Here is a 26,467-nt window from a genome sequence, read left to right as displayed (position 1 = left end):
CTCTGGAGAGCTGAGGTTGAGGCCTCTGGGGCAGCTGGCACACAGGAACACGTACATGGACTGTGACTGGGGGGCCATAAAACGTTACCATGGATGGTCAATTGAACGTTTTCCAGGCTTTCTCCCATCAGAAATATGGATGACAGCAGCCTTAAGAAATAGATATTTCTGCTTTTGCACAATGCAGATCTCCACACTCAAATGGGAAACCCCAACAAAATCCTACTCAGGATACCGCTAATAGGAAAACGAACTAAGCTCAGCTCTCTGCAGGAGAGGATGTTAAGTAATATTGGGCACTACAACTTGATTTCACAGCTGCTAAGTACCTGAAGGAGTGAATTATCTGATATTTGTAGCACAAGATGTGGGATCCTGCAATCAATGAAAACCAGGTCATGGACAAAGACCTGTTTGATATGAAAATCTGAATGTACGAGGTTGACTTTTAGATTTCCATCCACAACATCTCCACTGACAAACACAAAAGGCTGACATTCCACATGGGTGAAAGAAGCAAATTTAAAATACGATGTTTCTAGTAGAGTTTTATTTCAGTTGCAATCCTTCTTCAGGAAAGCAGTTTAAGTGTATGCAGAGTAAAATTTTCTCAACTCCCTCTCTCAACCAGAAAAAGATGAACTCTCTGCTATATCTGCATGGGCAAAGATCAAATACAGTAGCCATCAATAGTGCTGTTTTTTGCAGCTATTCATATCAAATAACCAAGAGAAAATTGCTTTTCTTTGAAAAGGAGTTACAGAGTTCAGTACAAAGGGTGAGATTCACTGCATTTAACTACAGTATTTAAAAGTCAAGGTGACCATTAGTCAACAGAGAGAGCTTTCTTCAAAGAAATATTTGTTGACATCCATCTTCAAGTGGGAAGAATTATTCTTCAGAAGGACTCCGGAGAGAGCTTAGGTGCGACTCCCCTCTTTCAGAGAGACAATGGTTGTAGAAATACATCCAAAGTATAGTGCCCATTAAATAAAGAAGACATTAATAGGTAGATTTTAATGCTGGAAGGAGGAATTCAGTGTTCTTTGGTGCTGTTTAGAAGAGAATTGAAGAATAAATCCTAGAAAGGCATCAAAGCTTGACCTGAATCTCTGATCTGTTACTACCTTGCCCTAATCACACTCCTGCTAAAAAATGTGTCCTTCCTAATTTGTCTAAACTTTTTTTTGGTGCCATTCATTCTCACCAGTTTCTTTTCTGCATTAGCCTGACGAGCTCTAATTTAAAAGCAGCAATACGCCTCCATTTAGAAAGACAGGAATTGTGTTCATTCAGTAATAGCCAAACTTTTAAGAACATCTTATCATAAAACTCAGGACTTGACTTCATCAAACACTGGATGGCTGCTTGGAGAAAGACAATAGAAATGAACCATTCAGGTGAATACTTCATTTCTGAAGTTGCTATGGAATGAGTCAAATAATTCAATGAAGCAAAACGATAATTAGAAAAGTAAAATTCTCACAATAGAAAAAAAAATCTTTTCTTACATACTTTTTTTTTCCCCCCCTAGTCAGTTCCCTTTCTGAAATCTCCCAAATAAAAGAACACACACTGAAGACTTACTTTGCTTTAAGTGTTTCCTCCTGGAAATTCCACTGAGGGTCTTCCACAAGCTGCAGTTCTCGTAAAACACTCCCTGGCTTGTAAGCTGCATTGATTACCATGCTGAGAACCTATGGGGAGATAAAACCAACAACAATGATGGCTTTAAAAGCAGTCCTTGACCACACTGAATGTGGTCCCAGGTGCTGCACAGGCAGGAGTAGCTTTCAGGTGCTTGTTTCTATCCTGGCTGCACAGGTTAAGTGCTGGATGCAAGGAGGAAGGGTCCCTGAATGGATATTAGGGGTCCCTGAATGGATATTGTTGCCATATTACAGACAACACCTGAGTCTGATAAAGTAACTGCATTAAATACTGCTGTTTAACCCCAAAAATCTGCTAACCAATAATTTTGCCTTTGTGACAGACCCTCTCACCCAAAGCAGATTCTACAGACTGCACCCATCATGGACCAGTTTAATAAAAAACAAAACCAGAAATAGTTCTGAAGGCACAACCAGGTACAGGTCACATGCACCACCACACAGTGAACACTGAAGGGGAAATTCACACATTTGAGGTCAGCAATAGCCTGAGAGTTGTGTGCTTTGACTGTATTAACAGAATAGTAATGAAGTCTCCACAAAAAGAGTTTGCAGGAGGTGTGCCTGGAACCCAGTGTGTGTCCACTCCGTACAAGAGAACACATGTGCCAATCCTTTTAATCCAAAGTCACTGAGAATAAAAATGATTCCTGCTATTGGCTCTGGTAATCCAAGCTTTAATAGCCTACACTTGGCGTAGGGAGATAAACACAAGGAAAACAAATCTCTTAACAGCACCAGACCGTGTGTTTGAACACTCTGCATTGTATGCACATGAATGATCCCACAGTGAGTCTGGACTGGCTTTCATTTAATTTAGCTCTGTACCTAACGCCTGTTCTTAATTCCTTGGGGGCCTGCAAATGATTTCAGTATGATGAACATTAGGTTTATCCAGCACCCATGAATGCAGTTCATCAGAAATGAAAAAATAACTAGGTCATACTGCAGTGACCAATGTGTTTATGTTTGTTTGGTTGATTTTTTTCTGGGTTGTTTTTCTTTCCCCCCTCTAAATCCAGCAACCTGAGGATTTGCTAGCATTTTGAAAACCCTACAGGATTAATCATTTTCAGGCAAGGTCTTCACTTAATGCTACAGAGTACTCCATGAAATGGCACTGGCTGGAGTTGCTTGGATAGATATTTACTAGGAGCAAAATTTAATTTATCATCGAGCCCTTGGAAACATTACTCAAACCACTCTTCAAAAAAGTCCAATTAGAGACACCAGACACTGACAGAGGGTAGATTTAGATCGGATATGAGGAAGAAATTCTTCCCTGTGGGAGTGGTGAGGCCCTGGCTGCTCCTGGATCCCTGGAAGTGTCCAAGGCCAGGCTGGATGGAGCTTAGAGCAACCTGGGACAGTGAAAGGTCCCTGCCCATGGCAGGGGGGGTGGCACTGAATGATCCTTACGGTCCCAGCCAACACGAACCATTTTAAAATGCTATGAAAAGACAGTTTCTGAGTGAGCCCTTCCAGCTGCTCACCCACATCTCTTGCTGGTCTCCCCCCACACAAACTGAGGGGCACTGGACTCTGACAACTGATGTCAGTAAGCCAGAAGAGGGTTTTCAAAAACATCAAGTGCCTGGGGAGCTGCCACACTCATTCACAGCTCATCAGGTGCCTTGATCAGCAAATCCAGGGAGTTATTTAACCCCTGTGCAGGAGTTTGTTGGGAAAGCTCTGCTTAAGCACACTTCTACACCCATCCTGCTGGCTGGTGGGAAATTTGGGGCAGAAAGCATCTTGCTGACCCATTTCCACCAACAGTGCTGTCCTGCCCCCTCACCAGCGAAATGGTGCTTGTATGAGTTGTCAGAATAGCCAGGAAATGAGCAAGAAAACGAAACCCAGCCCTGCAACACCAGTGTGGCCCTGTCTGGGCGTTCTCCCAGACACCTAATCAACTCCAGCCCTGCACAGGCACCCACAGTGCCAGGACTTTTCTCAGAGCTGGCTTGTCACCAGCAGGACTCTGTAAACTTCTAAACTCTGTTCAAAAAAAAGAGTGTTTTGTAAGAACAATTATTTCCCTTTCAGGGAAGGAAAAAAAAAATTATATTAAAACCTCTGGCTTTAACTCTTCTTGTCTCTCAAATGAGTCACTGGGTTGGGCATTTTACCCTACAGCAAAGATCCATCATCACAATAACAGCAGTACCTTCTAGCAACAGAATCACTTCATATTACACTCTATTAAATGCAAACAAACAGATTTTAGGAAAAAAATTAACTGTGATTTAAACAAAACCAGTGAAGAAACCTAGACCAGTTTCCAACTTTCTCTGGAGATGGAAAATTACATCAACTATCTCAGACTGGTCAAATTTCCTTTGGCTGGAGTGTGACCAGACTGAGATTTTGGGGGTTTAATTTCAGCCCTCTGCATCAGGAATGGTTTGGGCATAGCCACCTGTCCCTTGGAGCATGGGGGGGAATTAGGTAAGCCCAGCCTTTGCTGTTATCCATCAGTGAGGTTCTATTTTGATAAAATAAATTATAAAAAATGCTGACCAGAGCTGAGCGAGTACCATGCAGCACCATCACAAGCCTCTGCCCAACCCCACAAGCACCTGATATTCATAAAGCTCTCCATGTCATGTATTTTCATGTGCACAGGGGCTCTTTTCTATCTGGTGTGCCTGATGTCACTGGGCAGTTCAGCACTTTTCTTCCCATCACAGCTTTTTTGTGTTCACACACTTCCCATTGCCATCCCCCTTGAAACAGTCTTAATCCTGGATAAAGTTTTCTTACACGGTATCAGTGACAAGATACAGCTAAAAATCTGATCACAACTCTTCTCTCCTGTTCAAGACCTCAATGATCAGCTTTCATGTGAGGAGAAACTCAATTTCCCTCCTCTGAGGTATAATCCCACACCTCCTACCCAGCAAGAGATGCTAAATCCCAGGGTGGCTTTAAGGCAGGGCAGTAAGCTGTTATTTTTTTTAACTTGGGTTATTGATGTGTCTGTGGGACAGAGAAGGGAGAGCAAAAATTATCTGGTATTCTTTCATTGGATGATCAAAGATCTAAAAAGGCATCTTTTGTCACAGCCCATTTTCTTTTTAAACAGAGAAAGAGCAAGGTGTCTTAAAAATAATAAGAGCAGTAAGCAATGAAGCAAATTAATCTTTACAGTATATTTATGATGGGTGGTTATACATCATCTGAAGTCTTAAGAAGACACCTTGTTTTATTTTACAATGTTGCTGAGGAGTTCTTTGCATGTATAAAGAAAGAACTGTTTGGGATTATTAGATATTCTGACCCCAGAACTAAAACTAAAGCCGACAATGTATTTATTTTAATTTAACTTCAAGTCAGCCTTTATTATACAGAATAGCTACCTTACAGTCACCACTTTTCAGCCCAGGTGCAATGGCTGGATGGCAGTACCTGATTTCTCCACTGTATTTGGCTCCAGGTTTCAACCTGTTTTCCAAGAAAATACCTCAGAAATGAGACAAACTTTGCAGCTGATGTCAAATGACAGGCAATGCCACCTCACTTGCCTCTTACAGTGAAAGAAACCACAATAAACCAGTGGTCACAGCAGAAACCTTGTGCTGGCACTGGGAATAATGAAGAGCTAGGCTGCAAAAGTAAGTTTGATACTACACTGCACAAGAGTTATTTGTTACTCCCTGAAGACTGGGATTCAAGGGCACACACACAGGAGGATGCTTCACTGCACCAGTGGTGGAGGTAAGGACAAGACCTTGGGTGCAAAGGGCTGAGGACCATCAGGAACTTCAACTGTGCTGCTATTTTTTACCTCCATCATGTCCATGGCTCTCTGAGCTGCTGGCACCTCTCTCACCTCAGCAACAGCTACCAGGAATCAGGTGTATCTCCCCTACAGCAACACCGTGAATGTTTCCTCTTCACCTTTTCCAGAATTTGGAACTAGCTCCCACAGTCAGAACAAGCTTGAGTTTATGGCCAATGTAAGCTTGACTTTTTTCTGCAAAGTAACATGGACCAATGCTGGGCCACTGCAAGTGTCCTGCTCCTTGTTGTTTACGCCTCCAAAATGAGATGCCCATGTCTCCATGACACTGCTATCTGCTCCTGTGTCGATGGCAACACACACTGAAGTTGCTCCCAACCAACAGAACTCCCCACGACTCACACTTTCCTCTGAAATCCCCCCAAAAGAGAGGGGGGAGCTCCATACCTCCTTGAGGACCAGCACACACTTGCCAGGCCCCACAGACTGAGGTAGCTCTGCGATCCTGCCTTTGTTTAAATATGGACCTGAGAAGCAGCGGTGGTTGATGTAGAGCTGGGGGCAGCAGTATCTCCCATTGATGGTGCCTGCAAGGAGAAAGCAGCAGTGAGGTGCCTGCAGCACTTTTACATCATAAATCAAGGGCATTTCTTCCTCCTAGATGTGGGAGGAAGGGGAGGAGAATAAAAGAGGCACAAAATTCTACCCTAGGATAGAGGGTAGGGAAGCCTTTGTCACTCAAATCCATTCCAGCACAGGAAAAGGAAGTGTTTTAAACAGTGACTGATTTGGCTGCACACCCTGCTGAAAGGAGGACTGGGAAAGGATTTAATCCATGACATGAGCCAGGGCACTTCCAGAACTCACACTGCAGGGGGACATGAGCAACTCACTGTAACCTGCCAGGAGGGGATGAATGAGCTGAGCCTCAAAGACAGGGAACCAGCTCAGGGAGAACATTCTCTCAGTGAAGAGCCTTAGTAACCCCTTTTCAGCTCTTGTCCAACCCCACAAGCCCTGCAGTGCCATTCCCTGACCCAGCATGGGTCTACAGAGCAGTTTTCCTTGTCTGGGCTAATTACTCTGGGCTCTTTTATAGCCCATGGAGAGAAATGGGAACTTCTAGATGTGGCTCACATACCTTCCAAGTGATTTTCCACTTTTTTTGGTTATCAAACCCCAAAAGACCCTGATTCTCCCCATCTGACTGTAATGGGGTGTTGGCTGCAATGCCAGCATGTCCCACAGCCTGCTGAAGTAAAGGGATCTAAATCCTGTCCCTGCCACTGGGTTTACACCACTAATTGGATGAATATTGCACTCAAAGCCTCCTGCTGCTGCTAAAGGGGAGAGGAATCTGCCTTTAGCAGAAGCAGCAGCCACACCACACAGTCCTGATGTAACACAGGGGACCCACCAGGTCCTGCTGTACCCAATTTCATTGGTGTCAATCAACAACCTGCACCCTTCTCCACCAGACAGATTCATCAGCCTTGTCTTAACATCATCATCTGAAATGGGCAAGCTCCAGGGGAACTCTGATAGCCCCCGAAAGCACGTGGAGAACCAGATCCTCACCTGCTGCACATCAGGTGGGTTCATTCCACCTTACACCCCCTGAGGATGTAGTTCCGTGTCCCCACCCTGATGACAACTCATTGCTTTTCTGGGGTCCTCCCCTTCCATACAGGACATGGCTCTTTGAAATAAGGATCCTTACCTGTTGTGTCTAGCTGAGGAACTGGGCAGAGGTCGTGAGGTATTTTCTCAACAGGCACTGCGGATGGTAACCTGTTAAAAGAGAAATTTGGTATATTTAGTAGAGTATTTGGTGTATTTAATATCATCAGACAGGACAAAGGGCCAAAACCAGTCCTCAGGCTGGACCAAAAGATACACCACCTACAGCCTGGGGTGAGGAATGGAGATACATCCAACACAATTCCACTTCCACAAGGTTGATCACAGACCAGGGTATTGCAGACGAAGGACCCACATCCAGCCCTTCTTTAAAAATACATTCTGATGTGTCAGCTTTAGACCTCCAGGCTTCAAATATCCTCCCTTAAACCCCTTAAATTCAGGTTTCTACACGCTGAAAGAGCTAGACAAGGAAATGTCCTCCTGGTACATGTCCATCCTCCCTAAGCATCCCTTGCTGGCCTTCAGACAGGGGCTGTACAGCCCCAGCCAGTAAAAAAATTGCTGTTGTAGACTTTCTAATATGCTAACAAATATTTCAGCCTTAAAAGAATCCTCTTGCTGGCTGTGCTGCAGTATCTGGGCAGTAGTTACCAAGCTACACAGCTGCTGTGTATTATCCCCCAGGAAGACCCGATGCATTCCTGTAAAAACATCACCTTAAATAATAAAAAAAACCCCAAAACAACTTACTGTTTTTCTGGTTGCACAACTGCAATTCTCCTCTTCCTGCGCACTGCAAAAATGAAGAAAGGAAGAAAGAAATAGTTTTGTACCCTTCTGTCCTGTTAAGTACACCCAGAATGCATAAAAAGCTGTGTAAATGCACTGACTATAAAACGGCTTCGAACACAATGAAATGGTACTTAATTACTATCACCATTTTTTCTTGGTATTTTTTAAGTAAATCACTACATCATTAAAACCTACTTTAAGGATGTAATAATACATTTAATCTTTCCTCTGGAATGCTAATATTGTGTTTTATGGGATCAGCATAAAAGAAAAAAAATTAAAATAAAAACACAAATATTTTTCCATACAGAAACACATATGGATAAGATTACATTTTACAAGCATGATTACCTCCAGCATAATTTATCCCCAGCTATAAATTGTGATAAGGCTGCATAATGTTGCCATAGCAGTATTCTCCTAAATTAGGCTCTGGCTGCCTGATTTTTAACTTAAGCATTATTTAACTCTTCAGAAGGGCTGATACATTTTAAAATTTGCCTTTCAGAGGTTAATTAATATAAACAGTGAGGCAAATTTTTCACCTGGTGGCTTGAGATTGGATGTGTTAGAACAGAACACCAAGCCACTGAGCTTTCATGAACTGCCTTGAAATGCAAATAGAAAGGAAAGAAATTTGTCTTAATATGCACTGGAGGCAGGACAAAATACTGGGGGCTTAATTGTGCTGTAGGGGGATTTAAACTGAACACTAAGAAAATCTCTGAGCTGGCAAGGGCAGTGAAATAAGGGACAGATACCCTGGGAAAGGGCAGAAACTCCATCACAGAATGGCAGCAATTATTTATCCATTTAGATGGAGCAGATCCTGTTTTGGAAAGGGGCACCTGGATGACCTCTGTATGTCCACTCCACCTGATATTTTATGATTTTTTTTTTTTTTTTCCAATTTGAGGTCTTTATCCCTAATCCACTCAGCTGCCTGAGTGAACCTGGTTTCCCTCTGACAACCGCACTCACCAACAACCCCTCTGCAAACCCACTGTGCAATCCCAAACCATGGAACAGCCTTCACCAGCACAGACAACTCCATTTTTGGAGGGGCTGATCACAGAGACAAATACAAATTGCGCTGCATAATTCCAGTCTAGTCACTAATTAGATTTATCACCGTTTATTGCAGATCACTTCCAGCCTGGTTATTGGTCTGCTGGGTAGGTTGGATAGTGTCAAAAATGGGATTACAGAATTTAGGAAACATCCTTGATGTATCTACTGATGCACTATCTGCACTGCTCAGGTCTCCATGTACTTACAAACAGCTTTGTGTGGTGGGGTGAGGTTATAAGCATTTGCTTCACACCAGCCAACAGGGAAAATGTCCATAGACTCCACATCAACAATGTACTCAGGAGAGGGCATCTGTGAACCTATAAACACAAATTTATAATGGGAGTTAGGCATGGGAACACCAAGCTCAGAGCCATTCAAGCATCCATCACGAGCCTGGGGAAGTGAATGATGGAATGTGTAAAAATAAATCTGCTTCCCTGCACCAAAATCAGGCACCATTTCATCCTCAGTTTTGCACAGACAGCAAAGATGGAGCTGCTGCACTTACAGTGCAATGTGGTTCAGAGGAAAACCCCATCAACAGCACTTTGAGGGTGTGCACTGCAGCAGACAAAAGCCAGGGAGGTTAAACATACATAACTTCACTCAAAAAGACGGCCAGGCTGACCCCTGGATATTTTGTAAAGTTGCATAATTGAGTTAGAAGGACTTGTTGAATGCTTGCTCTTAATGGTAAGAGAATGTATCTAGGCTTTTGCCAGGGTGGTAAATACGGTGAGAGAGAAGTTTTTATGTTCCAGCTCCCCTGAAGCTTTTTTGTGCAGCTCTGCCCTTGAGTCCCATTTTTTAAGGGTGGAAGGTGGCCACTCTTCTGTCCAGAAGTGCCATGAATTCTCCTTGGGTTCCTCACATGAAACAAGAGCTGATCACCAACAGAAGAAGAACAGTATAAAAATCCCATGTAGGACCATGCACCAAGGTCTCTGGCATGATGCTGACTCCTAAACTTCACCTGAAGTCTCTATTTAAAGCAATTACCTTCCAATTTGGTTATTACAGCTTCTTTAGAAGACAATATCCCATCTTCATTTATCTGGGTCCCACTCACAGAACCAAAGAATTATTTAGGTTGGAAAAGACCTGCAAGATCATCAAGCCCTACCATTAACCCATCAGTGACAGGCCCACCACTAACCCATGTCTCTCAGCACCACATCTACATGCTTTTTGAACACTTCCAGGGACAGTTATTCTACCACTACCCTGGGAAGCCCATTCCAATGCTTGACCACCCCTTCAGTGAAGCAAATTTTTCCTACTTTTTTTTCCTAATTTACCTGATTTCCACTCAAAATCCAGTGAAGATATTCCTGCTGGCTCTGAGTTCTTCCAAAAAAAACCTCTGTGTCCTGAGTCAAGGCACACTTTAACTACTCAAATTCAAGTTCAACTGTGCTGGCACAGCTGGAGCAACTTCACCTCCTCCCTCTGCCAATTCCACCCCAGGACAGACAGCTGCGGCTCCAGCAGCAGCATGGGGTGATCTCCTAATTAAAGGGACCAAAAGATCAGCAGCTTCCCCTGCATCACCCTCGCCTTGGCATCTGCTAAAACATCTTTGCCTCCTGCTTAGGGCAGCAACTGTTTGACTGTGCACAGCCAGATGCCTACAGGGAGCTTCCCACTAATGTATGTTCATCAAGGGCTTGTGGTGTAATTGAAACAGTAATTGAACTTTGTGATGGGAGCAGCAGCGAGGCTGAGGTGCAGCATTTGGATCAGTAATAAACCTGCTGCTCTGAGAGTGTGTGGCTGCATGAAAAACCCAAAGGAGGCAGGGAAATAGGTGCTGGTGATCACACTGCTGGAGGAAATAACAAAACAAATGCAATCATGATGTCTGTGTGGATTCAGAGATGACTTCATGGAGTTTCTCTGAGCCCTTCCTCATGTTCATGCACTATCCATTGAAAATACCATGTCTCTTCCACTGGGATATGGGGAAGAGAACGGGATGAAGGCATAGGGGAAGGACACAGCTTGCTGAATACAAGATTTCAGCAGCTGAAATTCCCTGAAAAACCATTGCTCTCTACGAGATAACACCACGTGGTCACTGCTCAGTTTTAACCTGAGGAAAGCTCCAGTGGGGAGCTCCATTTTCACCTGACACCACAAATCCAGGTAAGGAGTCCATGTGACAACAGTGAGTCAGTGGCAAGACACACACTCAGTGAGCAAGCCATGAATCAAGCCCTAAACAGAGCAAGAAATCAACACAGACCCCACTGAAATGTCACCACGTCTGGGAAAACCCATTACTTCATTATGGTAATGGCGTTATTCTGACAAAACAGACTCAATTATCTTAGAGGTCCTTTCAAATCTCAATTATTCTACAATTCTAAATTGTTATAAAATAACCAGATCAAATGTACTTTCCTGCTTACAAGCAACAATAAATGAGACGTGAAGGGTCCTTTCCAACCTATTTCCAAAATAGTTCTATGAATATTATGGTTCTCAAGTTTACAGCTGCAGGAACCTGAGGAGCAAGAAAGCAGAACAATTCCTGTTCTCCTCCAACACCTTGTTTGTCTTGTAAGACATATTCACAGTACTGTGTCCTCCTGGCACTGCTCCTGCCCTCTGGCAATTGGTAACCCTGCTTTCCACTTCCAACATCTCACTGCTTCCTTTGGCCTCGCTCACAGGAGTGGAAAACAGCTTTTCTGAGACTCATTAGTTTCATCTGTTGCGTTTTATGCCACTCTCCTCTCAGAGCAAGTAATGTCCATGGGAATTGGGAGGTTAAAGGGAAAACAAGGAGACTGGAAACAGGGTGAGGAAAATATCTGTTTCCTGCTATGAATCTTACAGGATGGGTAGAACAGAGCAGCAACTCTAGAAAACTGTAAAAGGGGAAATTAAAGAAAACCTCCCTGGAGAAGTGATTAACCAAAGGGTTTTCCTCAAATTCCTGGGCTGTGCAAGGAGCGTGCATTATTACTTGTATAAATTCACACCAGAAAGCTTCAAGCTCTAAAATCTAAAATGAACCAGTAAAAATTAACAATGCAGATGATGAGTAATAAAGTAGCAGAGAGCACTGAGCATCCCATCAGTCCTGAGCTCCTCCTCCACCGGGGGGAACCGCACTGCTGCTCATTAAATGCTCGCCCTCAAGTTTAGGGTTTTGCTACTGTACAAAGTGTGATTTATCACACAATGTTCCCTCATGTCTAACCCGGCCCTGCTTAACTCCTGTGCTCCTGGTTTATGGCTGCAGCCTGGGCTGTCAAACTGGGAAACTGGGAGGGCAACAGTGAAAGCTTCAGGCCTGTGATAAATGGTGGGACCTGAGGTCTTCAGTGAGGGGCTCCCGTGGTAGCTGGGGAGCCTTGCTGCTTCCAGAATATAAATAATCAGTTAGAAACAACACTATATTAATGGAGTCAAAAAAACCCACGCCACACTTCAAGCCACATTTATTTTAAAACTCTGCAAGCAGAGGATTTTTTTGTTGTGCTTTTTTTTAATGCCTGTTTTTAGCATAACACTGTGCATGCTGTAGTGATGTATTCCTACAGCAGCAAAGATTTCTTTCTATTTTTGCAGTCTTTTGCATCTTTCCTGTTTACTACAGATCATTCAATTCCTGGTATTGAGACATAAACCAAGCTTAAAGCATCTATATATCAGGACTCAAAAGAAAGAAGATGCACACAGAGTTTTTTTATGGTAAGTTGTAAAAAAAACTCCTTTAAGAAATTAAAAGAGTAAAAGGCAGAGAGAAAGAGACGAGGGAAGGAAGCAAGGTGGGCGTGTGTTGCCCTCTTCCTACATCTATCCACATATTTGGCATATGTGAAGGCACCTGGTCTTTTAAGGAAAGAAGTTGCCAAAACAGGTCAGATTCCTTGATCAGATGGGTGTAAAATCAACAACAGCCTTAGTGAGAATGAAACTTCAAACAACTGGTGATTCCAGCAATTAAAAAAAAAAAGTTTTGCCCTGTGTCCAAACCAAGGTGCAGATGAGATGTTGCTACCTTGAGCTAGAAGGCAAACAATTATCTTAGAGTTAAAAACCAAAACCTGCCATTGCACACAGCTCCACCAAAAGCAAACACTCTTTTTAATACTTTGGGTTACCTGGCAATGTTTTTACCATCTTTAAGGGCTTTGATTAGAGACCTCTCCTCCTTTACAAATTATCAGGTTGGGAACTGCTGTAGAAGACTCAGTTGCACAAGTGAGGCAAGCTTCCATTCCCAGGATGAAGGTGTACAACGAAGGCAGGGTTGTTATCATGGTGATAAAGACCATGTGGATGGGAGTGTGGAGGAACTTGCAGCTCCCCCAGAGAAAGAGCAGGTAAATGTAATTCCTCAAACACAAGCAGCCTTTAGAGCACTTACCTTCCAGGTGCAGCCACATCAACCGTCCTTTCACTGAGGTGATGGAAGCAACACAAATCTCTGCAGGGTTCCTGGGGTTCACCGCCTCCAGCTTCATGTTCTTGGTGAAGCCACGGCTGAAGGATGTCTGAAAGAGTCAAGAGACAATGCTGAAACATGGCACTGCAGCACTGCACAACTTCAACCAGACCATCTGCTGGGAAGTGTAAATTTAGCATGGTTTGCTTTCCACTGGAAGGGCAGAGTACCCTGAAGAATGCAAAGGCATCCAGAGTCAAATCAGAGCTGTGCTGGTGCAGCTCATAGTGAGGCAGCTGTGCCCCTGCAGCGCATGGGGGTCTGTGGGGGAGTAGAGACCCACCTGCTGCCCCTGGAGGACCCCTGTCTGAGGAGAAGGATAGCCAAAGGAGGCTGTGACCCTGGAGAGAGGAGCCCGTGATGAAGCAGGTTTGCACCAATATCCACATGAAAAATCAATGATGAAATGCATGTCATGTTCTACTCCTCTCCTTGACTCCTAGGAGACTGGGAGGAGGTTGCTCCACATCAGCTCCAAGTATGTTTGAATGTTTGCCAGTGATGCATTTTCTGTTAATATGATACTACCCAGAGGGTTCCCAGAGGCTTAAGCATCTCTCACCTTGCTAGGAGAAACTTCATAAAGCAAAAAGTCATCTCGCCTGAGACCAGAGAAACCTCTTCATACATTCAGTCATCCAAGCTGACTGAAGCTGAAGATATTTGAGTAACCTTTTCAAGTATGCTTTTCTTCATTGAATTTTCATGGATGGGCCCCTGAGCAACCCAATCTAGTGGGTGGCAGCAGTGCCCATGGGATGGGGGGATTGGAACTAGACAGTCTTTAATGTCCCTACCAACCCAAACCATCCTGTCATTTTAAGCTGAATGAACAAAGCTTCATTGGATGGAGTGTAGATGGATCCAGTTGTGTTCACTGCCACTGTTCCTTCCAATGTCCCCTCCTGTCACTTATTCTCAGTCTCTCCCCCATCACTATCCCTGAAAACATGCTAATACAATACCTGTGTCCATACCAGGGCTTCCCTTCCCTGTATTTCCCTCCGCTCTTCCACCTGCTCTGCATCTCTCTGCACACATTAGCACAGAAAAGGTTCCCCCTCTGGGCTGAGATTTTTGCTAATAATAATTGGGATGGGTAATAATTGCCACTGGCTCAAAATTACACCAAACCCTCATCCTATGTGAGAAACTGGAAGCCAGGCTCAAATCCAACCCTTCTCCTATTGGTACAACACCAAGGACCATGGGAACTTCACCTTGAATGACCACTGAGAGCTCTTTGAGACTAAAAACTCATGGCTTTGGTCTCTTTTCCATCCAAGAACATGCTGCTACTCTCAAACACAGCTTGGACTGCCTCAAGCCTTGCTCAGCACACAGATCAGCTTCACCCTGCAAAAGCTGCTAATGGCCAGGGCTGCAGGAATGCAGGCTGAGTTTGTTTAAATGCCTTTTATGTTGCCTGACAAGGAAATGCCATTTATCATCACCCTGGCTCCTTTCATTGGAGTTTGGTGCTGGAGGCTCATTTATACAAAATCAATGGCAAAACAGTTAGGTGGAGTTTATTTTACTAAGCATTTGGGCACGTCAATCCCTTCCATAACTGCCTCTCCTTGTTAAAAATCCCTCCCGGGGAAACAGCTACAGCACCTCCGCTGCCAGCACCACGTCTGGCTGCACGAGGTGGCAGATGCAAAAAGCTTCCATCAAAGACCCCCTCACAGCCACAAATGAAGGGGACCAGCCAGCCAGGAGGCTGCACAAGTGACAACAGAATAGTTTCCTCTGAAAACAGTTGTGTTATTAAGAGTGAAAGATAAGAGACACATGCTCATCTGGTGAATGTTTCCTTAAAAAAACAGGAGCAAAAAATGCTCAGACCTGAGTTAATCTTAGAGGATATTATGCAGAGACTGTCCTCAAGGCTGCCAGTGCTGAGAGAAGAGATCCAGTACTTGGCAAAATGAAAAGAGATATAAAGGAAAGGTGGGGATGCTTGCAGAAGAGAAATGCAAAAATAGCCTCACTGTAGTGGTGTGATGCAGCACTGTCCAGCTTCCCTCAGGACTGCTGGAAATCTTTGCTTTAAGTCCCTTCAGGAAGGGGCTCTTTATAGGGCAAAGAAATCCTTACTCAGGTTTGACTCTCAAGTCAGACTGTTCATGGCACAGGTCCTCTGAGTTTGTCAACAAAAAATTCACCAATTCACTATCAAAGCTTCCAAGCCAGGCTGCCCCTGGGCTACCACAGATGAGGATGGCCTTGGAAAACCACAGCTGGTGCCTGTCTCCATTCTGCTTTCAAAAAACACCCTCACTCCTGTGACTTCTGAACCCAGTGAAAAGCTGTACAATTCCTACAGAAACCTGTCTGTCCATCATTCACACCACCACTTAATTTTGCGAAGCCTTCTGTGCTCATTTTAGGTGCACCACTAGCATTTAGGTACCACCATCAGGAGCATTTTCAGTTATTGATGGGATCTCAACCTCCATCAGTTGATGAGCACATGAAGGAGAGCACCAGGTTGCTGGAAAAGGTAGAAGGCTACATCTGCCTTTCCCCAAGCAATGAATACCTGTCAGATCAAGCTACACAGGACTGTCATTGCCATAGAACAGCCTGCAAAAGATGATTTCAAAAGCTGTGAAATCTTAATGGCATCCATCACTCTCACATCACGGCTGCTGCATCAAGAAAGGACATGAACTCTTGATCATCCAGAGCATCCATGAGGGTTAACCATCCTCTCATGCATTTTCAACATTTAGCATTTTAATACATGTGGTTTGGTTAAATGTATCTCCCCTGGGATACAGAGAAAACATCTAAATTGTAAAATGGGGCAAATGACAGTATGGAATTTCTTTACCTAAATTATTTTTAGTAGCAGCTGATTTAATTGCAGTAACAGTTGAGATCCTTTTTGTGCTGTACAAAACCAGAGAGGGGATGAAGAGCAGGATAATTACAGACAAAGACAAGACTAAAATAGATTTTTTCCTCTTTTAGGGATGGAGACCTGGAACACTCCCCCAGTTTCCTTCCTAAGGCAGCTTCATGGTGCTCTGGGGGAACCTCTCAGAGCCTTGCAGCACCTTTTCTGTGCAAGCTGTTTTATCTCACATGGATGGAGAGGAGCAAAAGGAAGAACTTACATTTCTAAAGCACAGGTGAGGTGCTGCTTCGGCTCCACACTGCTTCTGGTAGTCTGCCCAGTCAAAGTCCTGGCCAGAGTAACCTGCAGGAGGACAAAACAAAAAGAACCATCAGCCACCACTGCACACCACAGAAAGAGGACAAAATGGGCCCCAAGTAGATGATCCCATCCTGCCTCAGTGCAGTGTCAGCAGGGCTGCTGCTTACCTTGAGAGCCAATGGCTTCTCCAACCACCACTCACACACCTCCACCATTTCACTGACAAGTCTCCATTAAAAAGCAGTATAACATAATTATTTTCCCCTTTTCTGTGAGCATCTCCCAACTTTTCACAAACTCATAACTAATGAGAAGTGCCACAGTCCCAAATTTCCATGTGGGGCTAGTTATGAACTTCTTTCTCCTACTATTAGCTATCTAAAAGATGGGATTATGAAACTGGACATGGATTATTTGCTGGTCCCTCAGGAGTGGACAGGGAGAGGATCAACACAATGAGAAGCTGATCCATCCTCTCTTTCAAAGCAGGAGATAAATTCTCTTTTCATTCATGTACCCTCCCTCTCTCCACAGCAGCTCAGGGTGTGTGAGCTGAATCCCATCCCAGTAAGAATGTTACAGAAATCTGGAGCAGAGCAGGAAAATGAAAGCAGATCTCCCAGCCTCAGCAAGCAGATCATCCCTTCAGCCTCTGCTTTGAGGTAAAATAAAGGGATTATTTTATATGAGCATGTCTCAAGGAGTTCCATCACAGAAAGACACATCAGACCTCTGCTCATCCACTATTCTTACTTGGCAATTTAGGCAATAAATTCTTGGGACAGAAATGTTGGGGTTTTTTTAATTTGCTTTTAGGGACTTTTTTTTTGCCTGCCTCTTAGTTTCTGTTTTTGCAGTGCTTGAAACCAGTGAGTGCTAATCCTGTCCAGGGGCCTGTGGATACTCTAATGACATTACTGCAGAACTACTCTTACTGGAAAGTTTCAGGAGTCACCCAAAGGCCAAATTTTCCCCTCAATCTCCCTTCCTGGCATCTCAGCCTGGCCTCATTTCACAGAACATCCCTAAATACCTTTTGCATTGATAGTCAAAAAGGGACACTCAAGATCAAATGTGAATGAATCATTTATGACAATGAAAATTGTGGCTTTTTTTCATAGGCAAGGACTGGAATACTGAGTGTAATCCCCTATCAGTCTGCCAGATCCCAAAAAAAGGAGGTAAATTTTTTGAAAACAACGTGCCAAGCATCCTGCTAAGATCCAAGTATCTTGGATAAGACGATTTCTAATCCTAATAATTGCATTCATGACAAACAAATTACTGAGATAAAGCCTTGAGCTAAGATGCCTGTCTCTGTGGGGCATTAAAGTGCATAATAATTAAAAAACTAAACATGCACGGGGAAGGAAAAAAAGCACAGTTACTTATAAAGAATGTTCTTTTTCAATACAAAAAAATATCCTTGCACCATTTTTTAACAATTTCTGCAACAGAATTTTTTTTCACACTTCTTCCCCATCTCTTTTTTTATCTCCAATTTAAACCATTCACGGATGGGTTTTGCATCTCAATTTTAAGCCAAACAGATCTTGTCAGACTGGATGGAAAAGTCACATTAGAGGTGTTTTAGTGAGGTACAAAAAACTTGGCCTTGTTGTCACCACACAAACATCTGCTAGCTCAGCCCTGCACCACGGGAATCACTGGAAGCCCTTTTCCTTTAGGTTTCAACAGGAATGGAACCCAGGAGAGCAGCTGGGGAGATAAGAATAACTCACTGCAGCACCACAAGGAGGATTCCAAAAGGGGAACACCCAGGAATTGACTTCAAGTAAGGCCTGATGTGTCTGTGGCCTTTTGACAGTGAGGCTGCACCTCCAAGGCTGTGTCCTGTTCTGGGCCTTCATGGCCAGAGGGACCTGGAGGGGCTGGAGCATGCCCAGGGCAGGGAATGGAGCTGGGGAAGGGGCTGGAGTCCCAGGAGAGGCTGAGGGAGCTGGGAAAGGGGCTCAGCCTGGAGAAAAGGAGGCTCAGGGGGCACCTTGTGGCTCTGCAGAACTCCCTGACAGGAGGGGACAGCCGGGGATGTCGGGCTCTGCTCCCAGGAACAGGGACAGGAGGAGATGAAATGGCACTAAGCTGCACTAGGGGAGGGTCAGGTTGGATATTAGGAAGAATTTCTTCACTGAAAGGGTTGTCAGGCTTTGGAATGGGCTGCCCAGGGAAGGGCTGGAGTCCCCACCCCTGGTAGTGGTCAAGAAACAACTCCACACTTTGCTGGCTGACCAGGTGGCGACCAAAGGTTGGACCTGGTGATCCAACTCGGATGTCTTTTCCTACCTTACCGATTCCCTGCTTGTGTGATCCTGCTCCCAGCTGCCTCCCTGAGCACACTGGGAGGTACCAGGTACCCAGTGCCTCCATCAGCACACGGCACACACACCCTGCCAAGCTGGAAGGCTCAGCCCAGGTGACAACACTGAGAGTTGTGTCTGCACAACTCAGCCACTGCTCCTCAAACATTCAACACCTTCACCGTGTTTGCCATCTCAGCTCTGGGCATGGAAGAGCCCAGCAGCCTAATCAGAAGCAAATATAACAATACAAATGTACTGGAGGTTTTTGGAAGTGGCTTCTCCTTAGTAAGCTTTACAACTAGGAGCATTATCAAAATGTTTTTTCCCCCACTTAATAGCTCATAAAACAATGATTGTGACTCTAAAGGGAAGTGGTCTATAAATCCTGCTCTAATAAATATAAACAGAGCTTGTTCAATGTTTATACAGCAGCAGTTAATGGGCATTCATTTTTGGCACTGTACAGGAAAATACTGCTCTCTATTTCAAGTAGCAAATATTTGCACCTCCTGTTCATGACCCATTTACTCTTTGTTTGTCTTCAATAAAGCCCTGATAGGCAAAAAGGCAAGAGAATGAATATCAGACAAATAAAGGACTCTGAACTCCAATATCCAACCTGGTACATTGTTCTGATGAAAAAAACCTTTGATTTTGAGATCAGAAAACCTCCTTGTCAACCCTAAATTAACCAGGGGTTTGGATGCTTTTCACTTTCCATCCGATTTCTTTTTTTTGGTGGTTTATGGGGTTTTTGTTGTGTTTAGCTTGTGTTTATTTTCAAATAACTCATTCTAAGATCTGATTACATTTTAGTAACTCAGAGAATGTATTGCCCATAGAAAAGGCTTCAAGGTGCTGAAATTCAGTTTGGACATGCAGCCCTTATACACAGTATAGAAAATAGAGCAACACATAGAATGTATCTATCTGCCACTGGCTTCATGCCTTTTTAATAGTTTCCCCCCAGGATTTCTGATCTCACAGCAGAAAGCAAATTGATTTTCTCCAGGGGAATAAGAAGAGACTTTCTGTACTTTCTCAGATGCCCAGGTGGATCCCAATAACCAGACATCACATGAAGTCATAGAAACACAGAATCACAGAATGATTTGGGTTAAAAAATGACCCAGTTCTACCCCTCTGCCATGGGCAGTGAGACCTCCCACTAGACCTGGCAAAGTCAAAAAATATTCACATGACAGATGCTTCAGATATGTCTTAAAATGCTGGCATCTAAAGATAGTTCACACACACTTGACCCATAAAACACCATCTCAGACAGGCTTTGTATCAGCATGGATTGGAAATTTTTAAGCCTATGGTCTCCTTCAGTTAATTATCCAGCCTGGGGCAAGCTGCAAGTGAATTTGGGTGGAAAAAAACCCAAAATACTCCATTTATTTTCATTTTTGGCAACTTTTCCGGCCAGTACAAGTAAGTGCTTATACAGGCATTATCACTACACCTGGGTTTCAGCAAGAGAGAGCTAAAGCTGATTTATGCCAGCAGAAGCAGCAGAGTGATCATGGATGCACCACATGCAGCTGCATGCACAGGGCTCCAGGACTTTGGTGGGAATTTCAAATTACACGTGCTAAAGAAGAACTCTGGATATACATAAGAGGATTCTGGATCCGGTAGGGAATAACCCTTCCCTTCCCTTGGCAGCATCATGCTTTTTCCAAAATGAAGACAGAAGTTCACACACAAAACTAAGCTTGATTTTTTTAATTTTTTTTTGTTTTAGGCATTTCTTTTTCCCAAGCAACACTGATTTTTGGCAACAGACCAACAACCCAGCCAGTTTCAAAAACCTGAAATTCCAGGGAACCAACACATTTTTCAAGCAAAGAAATATTGCTAGGGCACCACAGGTGGTTGTCTGAAGCTGTAATTAACTCCACTGATACAAAGTTGAGGAACAGCAGGGCTGGACTCTCTTTCTCTGGGCTCTGACCTAACACGGCTTGCAGTGTGCCCTGGGATTTGTTGAAACAGCCAAGGAAATCCCTCCACATTCCCAGGCAGGCAGCTGTTTTTAGCTCAGACATTCAAATTTAGGAGCTTTGCTTGGCCTCAGTGTTTTACCAAGGTGGATGAAACAGGGTTTGCCTCTACAGTGACTGGACTTTCAATGCTCCTTTTGCTCTCTACACACACAAAGAACTGCTAGGATTCATTCCACAGGAATTAATGAGGTTTTCACAAGCCTGAATCAAGCTTCAAAGCACAGGGACATCAATCCACCACAAGACACATTTGTTGAGATGTTCATGGGCTGGTAGGAGCCAGAACAGCCCCAGTCACTCCAGAGAACTGCTCTGTCTTGAGATACTTCAGCTGATGCTCTGCAACAACCACCACCACAATTCTAAATTAATAACATAAAATTCTAAATTTTATTCTAAATTAATAAAATTGTGGTAATAACAAACAAATGTCCTTCAGAGTAAACCCAAATATCATTGAGAAGGAATACAAACCCTTGGGAGGTGTGAGATTGACTCCGTTTTTAAGGCACCACTGTATTGGCAAGATCCCCAAGGAATCTGCATGGCAAAGCATCGAGATTTTGCTGGGTTCAGGTCTCAAGTCATCAATGGTCACTTGTAAATAATGATTGTTAAAAACCTAAGGGGTGAAAAAGAATAGACCAAAATCAGGAGTTAGATTTGCTGCAACATTAGGTAAAGTAGAAACCTGAAAGAGCCAAACCTGGGGATCAAACTACAGAAAATAATTTGCTCTCACCTAAACCTTCCAAGTGTTCCTACCCAAGGGATCAAAGTCTGATAGGTTTAGAGATAAACCTATTTTAGAGATAGGTGAAATGGAACAATGGAAAGTGCTGAGGTTCAGGGTCCCAAAGTTGAGTAGCGACTGCAGATGATCCTGAAGACCCCAGAGCCTTCCTCTCTCTTGCATTTGAGTGTGTGGATTAAATATCCAGCTACAACCTCCAATCAGCTGTTTCATTTCTGCAGGTTTCTCAGATGTACAGGGAAAATGCATATGGATGGAGGGGAGACAAAGACAAAAGAGGGATCCTTCTTTTTGCATGCAAGTGGTAGATGAACATGCTCATCCCCACTGGTTTTAAGTACATGGAATTAGCTGGTGATGCTTATGGGAAATAAAGAATTAATTAGGAACATCCATGGATTTTAAACCTATTTCTTAATGTGTTCTCCAGTCATTTAAGTATCACTCTTGTTTTTTTTCTAAAGGTGGTGGAAATCAGGAAGGTTTTCCCAGTCAGGCTCCTTTCAACCCTCCTTTCTGAGCACTCACCTTGGTCACTGATGCAGGACAGATATGAAATGGCTCCCTCATATTCACTGCCTCCAGCTTCATCCCCACAGTGAAGAAATGGTTTCTCAAATCAGCATGGTCCTATGGGAAGAGGAACACGTGGTGACACCAAGAAGCAGCCAATACATCTTAAAATCTATTTGAAAGGCATCCATGTGGGTTTTCTCAACTTAACTGGTCCTATGTTCTTTTCACACCAACCCAACCACAGAAAGAGAGGGGACAACCTCAGTCCTAGGACACATCTACAGCACCAAGCCCATCATACCTAAAGCACAGGGTATGTCCACCCCAGCAGCAGCAGCACCAACCAGAACTTGGTCCACAAGGAGATTGTGCTCACCAAAATGAGGACCTGGCTGAGAAACTGCTGCCTAAAAATCTCCAGTGGACAGAGCCTCTCCACCTCTGACAGCCACCACCCTCTGGGAGCAACTGAGAGTCCAGAGGTGCCAAGACCCAAACTGAAGCCCCCCAGAGTAATGCACAAGATGGATGCAAACAGCTCAGCACAGCCCTGATTTACCCTGTCCAGCACCTGCAGGGCACCAAAATAAGCACCTGGTCTCCATGATGGCAAGATGGAAAGGTATTTTTTTCCAGCCAGGACAATGGAAATGGATGAAGGCTTGGACAGTGAACTCAGACCCAAAACGTGGGCAACTAGAGAACAAGATGGGAAAACAGGCAGCTGTGTTCATGTGCATGCCCAGCATAACACTTCCACCTGGGATAAAACCTGGCTGCACCCACAGGCTACACGCAGAGGGTTCTGCACAGCAGCTCTGGGGATGCAGGATGCAGTCCTGAAATTCAGAAGCAACCCAGATTCAACTCCTCAGTTTGCCACCAGTTCAGTGTTTTAATACCTAATTACTCCATCCCTTGTGATCCCTATCTAACAGTCACACAAGCTGCCACCCTAATTCCAGGGTAATGACTGCATTTTGTGTTCATTCAATAAAAATGTCCCACTGTATTTCTAAACCACTGGTGCATTAGCCAATACAAGCATAAAGAGAGATGATGTTATATTTAGCACACACTCACAGACTACTCCGAAATACATGCAGAAAGCTTGCTATCTAATAAGTGGTTAGCAACAACAATCCCATCTACATTCATTGCTACACGTGGTATTCTTGTTCTAGAGTGATTTTCTATTGATCCGAAGTTGCGTTTCATTGTGCTTTCTTTTCCCAGGAACTGTCTGCACTTGTAAGGGCTTAACAATTTCTATTTTGGGATCTTACATTCCAACTGCTGGTAGAGATAAGGATTTTTACAAGCTCTAACCACAGCTAAATGAATGGTTGTTTTCATCTTACCAACCTGCAGTGTTATGGAGCCCTTTTCAGTGAGAACCAAAAAGCAGAAAAAATGACCAACGGAACTACAATGAATTTTGTCTCAAAGCAGAAGAAAATACTGATGAGGAAACCCAGGAATATTTAAGGATAATGGCCCAGAGCCCAAGGAATTAATTGCTGAGGAAGGAGCATACATCCAGGAGTTCGAGTGTCCTTTTCTTAAGGGCATGCAATGGCAGGATGAGGGAGAATGGTTTAAAGCTGTAAAAAGGCAGATTCAGATCAGGTATTAGGAACAGATTCTTTACTGTGAGTCACTAGAACAGGTTTCCCTGAGAAGCTGTGGATGTCCATCCCTGGAAGTGTTCAAGGCCAGCAAGCTGGGATAGTGGGAGGTGTCGCTGCCCGTGGCAGGGGAGTGGAAGGAAATGAGCTTTGAGGTCCTACCAAAAACTGCCACCTTTAATACTGAGAAGGCTTCAGAGAGAAGAGATGATGGCTGCAAAACTCCAACCTCACCAGCACTGAACTTCAGACCCCTAAAGGAAAAATAGCATTTGGACTGGAGGGCTGCCTCCTTCTGCCTGAGGATCCACACTCTGAGTCTCTTAATCCTTGGGGTGAGGTTGTAAAGAAAAGGCAACTTTGCAAAATGTGCATCTGGAATCAGCATCTCCCCACAAACGCTCCATGATTCAACTCACGCTCAGATCCAGCCTCAATATGTAATAAGCCAAGATCCACCAAAGTACTTAATCATGTTTATCTTTAAACACGCAAGTAGTTTAATCAACTTTTAAAGTGATTTGTTGATTGAGACCAAAATATACTGACACTGAACTATACTGCTTCTCCTTTTTATCTGAATCATTTTCTTTGGTGTTTCTCCTTTTATTTGTTTTGGCTTTTTTTCAAAGGGGAAAAATAATCAGACAGAGGGGGGAAAGGCACTAATAATATTTAAAGGTATTTTACTTCAAAGGCGCTGTGTACCTAGGGATCAGATCTCCCGTGTTATTCAGCACAGCAAGTAAATATTTCCCCCATTAAATTAGTAGCAAGAGTGAAATCACAAGGGGGGTTCATGGGATCTTAAGTACGTCTACCATTTGAGGGTCAAAATCCTCTTTGAGGCAGGAACATGCATTTCTTTGGAGAAATGCTGTGGAAGTGAAATCCCTTTCTGTGTTAAATGTAATTTTTTAGATGGAAAAGCTTTCATGGAGAAAAAGCCTTTGTATTGTACCTCTCTGGAAAATGGTCAGGGTCTGGATATTTGATCTGCCTTGTATACTGGCTAAAGAGAATCATCAGAATTTACCAAAGCAGCTTTGTATTTTTGCAGCCACAAAAGGAAAGAAAAAAGATTCCTGATGCCATTCTCCGGTTCCAGTGCTGGAGCTGCCTCAGCCAGCAGGGAATTACTCAGGATTTGGCATATGCTCCTCTTCAAAACTCCAATTAATTTACATAATTTCTAAGAATAGGTTCCAGAGAAGTGATGGCAAAGCTTTTAATTAGTATTAGACTCAAAGTGATACACTGGATAATGAACTGCTCTCTCTTCCCTTTATTCACGTTGACAGGAACAACGCCTGTTTAATAAAAGCAGCTACAAGGAGAGGACTAGAGGGATGAGACTTTCTCCTGGTCCCCGCCAGGCTCTGCAGCTGAACAAAAGAAATGTCTAAAATGATAATGGGTGGCAGAATTCAACCCTTTGCTGCTATTTCACAGCATTCAACACCACCAGCAAGGATGTTACCAGCCATTATTTACCAGCAACTTCTCCAAGTGACTTTCAATTTCCTTTGAAATGGAGATCAACAGGCAGAATAGTTTTGACCAGCTGGAGCATTTTAAAGCCTCATGCATGGTGGGCCTTTACTCCTGCTGGCAGTCAGTGCCTCCCAGGAGCAGCCTTGCTGACCACTCGGAAGTTTGAGCTGTATATTAGGAAATCTTTCTACACTGAATGGGCTGCCAAGCACTGGCAACAGACTGTCCCAGGTAAGTGTTAGAGTCACCATCCCTGGAGGGATTTAAAAGTTGTGCAGATGTGGCATCTGGGGACATGGTTTAGTGGTGGGCTTGGCAGTGCTGGGTTAATGGTTGGACTCGATCTTGGAGGTGTTTTCCAAACTAAATGAGGCAACTGATTCTGTGATTCTGTAATTTATACCAGTAGATAGCCTGTCCTGGGGTTCACAAGCCCTGAGAGGGCAATGGAAACACCCTCAGGCTGCTGAGACGCAGTCAAGTAACCCGGACTGACAATTAACAAGGACGCAGGAGAGTCCCTTACAGCAAAGTGAAAAATCATGCCACAAAACATTCAACAAATTAACGTGGCACGGGCACCACAGCTGCTCACTCCAAGGGTCACAGTCTCTAACATGATGGATTACAGCTCCTGGGTAATGAGTGGAGCACTGCTAAACCCCTCAATGAACGTCTGTCACTCACAGTCCAAACCCACTGGCAATAGCCAGAGCTGTCACAGCTCTCACTATAATCCCAAAAAAGCAATTAAACTCAGCCCCACGCTCACAGCTTTAAAGCAGGGGGTACATTTGCAAATGCACAGTCTGTGACCCTCTGGGCCACCTGAAAGACAGCCCTGCTTTGAGACACATCTGTACCATGATTTCCATCTTTACATGGCTTGTGTTTCTGTAATTATACTGCAAAAATTACTGATGGGCTTTGCAACAGCTCACTGCATCCAGCATCACACACAGGACTGGGAACTGCAACATCTGGAGGTCAAATAACAAGTCAGCCACAGTGCTGGGAGCAAAAACAGGCTCCAAATTCCCAGGCTTCTTTCTTTAGGGTCTGAGATAGCCACATCATTTTCTCCCTCACAGCTAACAAGCCACCAGCAGTGTGGATTTCAGAAATGGCAGCCTAAATGTTCCTCCAAAAGACATCCACAAATGGATTCAGAAAAACATTGCAATTCTTAAGG

At 43.9% G+C, this 26,467-nt stretch overlaps 1 protein-coding gene across 2 annotated transcripts in view; it reads right to left on the bottom strand.

Moving 5' to 3' along the window:
- The window catches only part of SFMBT2 (Scm like with four mbt domains 2), a 103,024-nt gene that overhangs the window by 17,501 nt on the left and 59,056 nt on the right, over positions 1–26,467 (bottom strand). For both annotated transcript variants that reach the window (XM_005526072.3, XM_088055282.1), the window contains exons 8-16: positions 22,166–22,267; positions 21,358–21,505; positions 16,510–16,592; positions 13,307–13,433; positions 9,129–9,242; positions 7,810–7,852; positions 7,136–7,206; positions 5,863–6,002; positions 1,588–1,697 (exon numbers count right to left, since the gene is read on the bottom strand). In XM_005526072.3, the coding sequence (XP_005526129.1) occupies positions 1,588–1,697; positions 5,863–6,002; positions 7,136–7,206; positions 7,810–7,852; positions 9,129–9,242; positions 13,307–13,433; positions 16,510–16,592; positions 21,358–21,505; positions 22,166–22,267 (938 nt within the window). The remainder of the gene's footprint in view (positions 1–1,587; positions 1,698–5,862; positions 6,003–7,135; positions 7,207–7,809; positions 7,853–9,128; positions 9,243–13,306; positions 13,434–16,509; positions 16,593–21,357; positions 21,506–22,165; positions 22,268–26,467) is intronic.

The sequence above is a fragment of the Pseudopodoces humilis genome, chromosome 5, assembly GCF_049639895.1.
Source record: "Pseudopodoces humilis isolate 2021_Gansu_Grassland_sample_001 chromosome 5, ASM4963989v1, whole genome shotgun sequence".
Taxonomy (NCBI): domain Eukaryota; kingdom Metazoa; phylum Chordata; class Aves; order Passeriformes; family Paridae; genus Pseudopodoces; species Pseudopodoces humilis.
The sequence above is the reverse complement of the archived record's forward strand: the minus strand, read 5'-3'. Positions and strand labels throughout refer to the sequence as shown.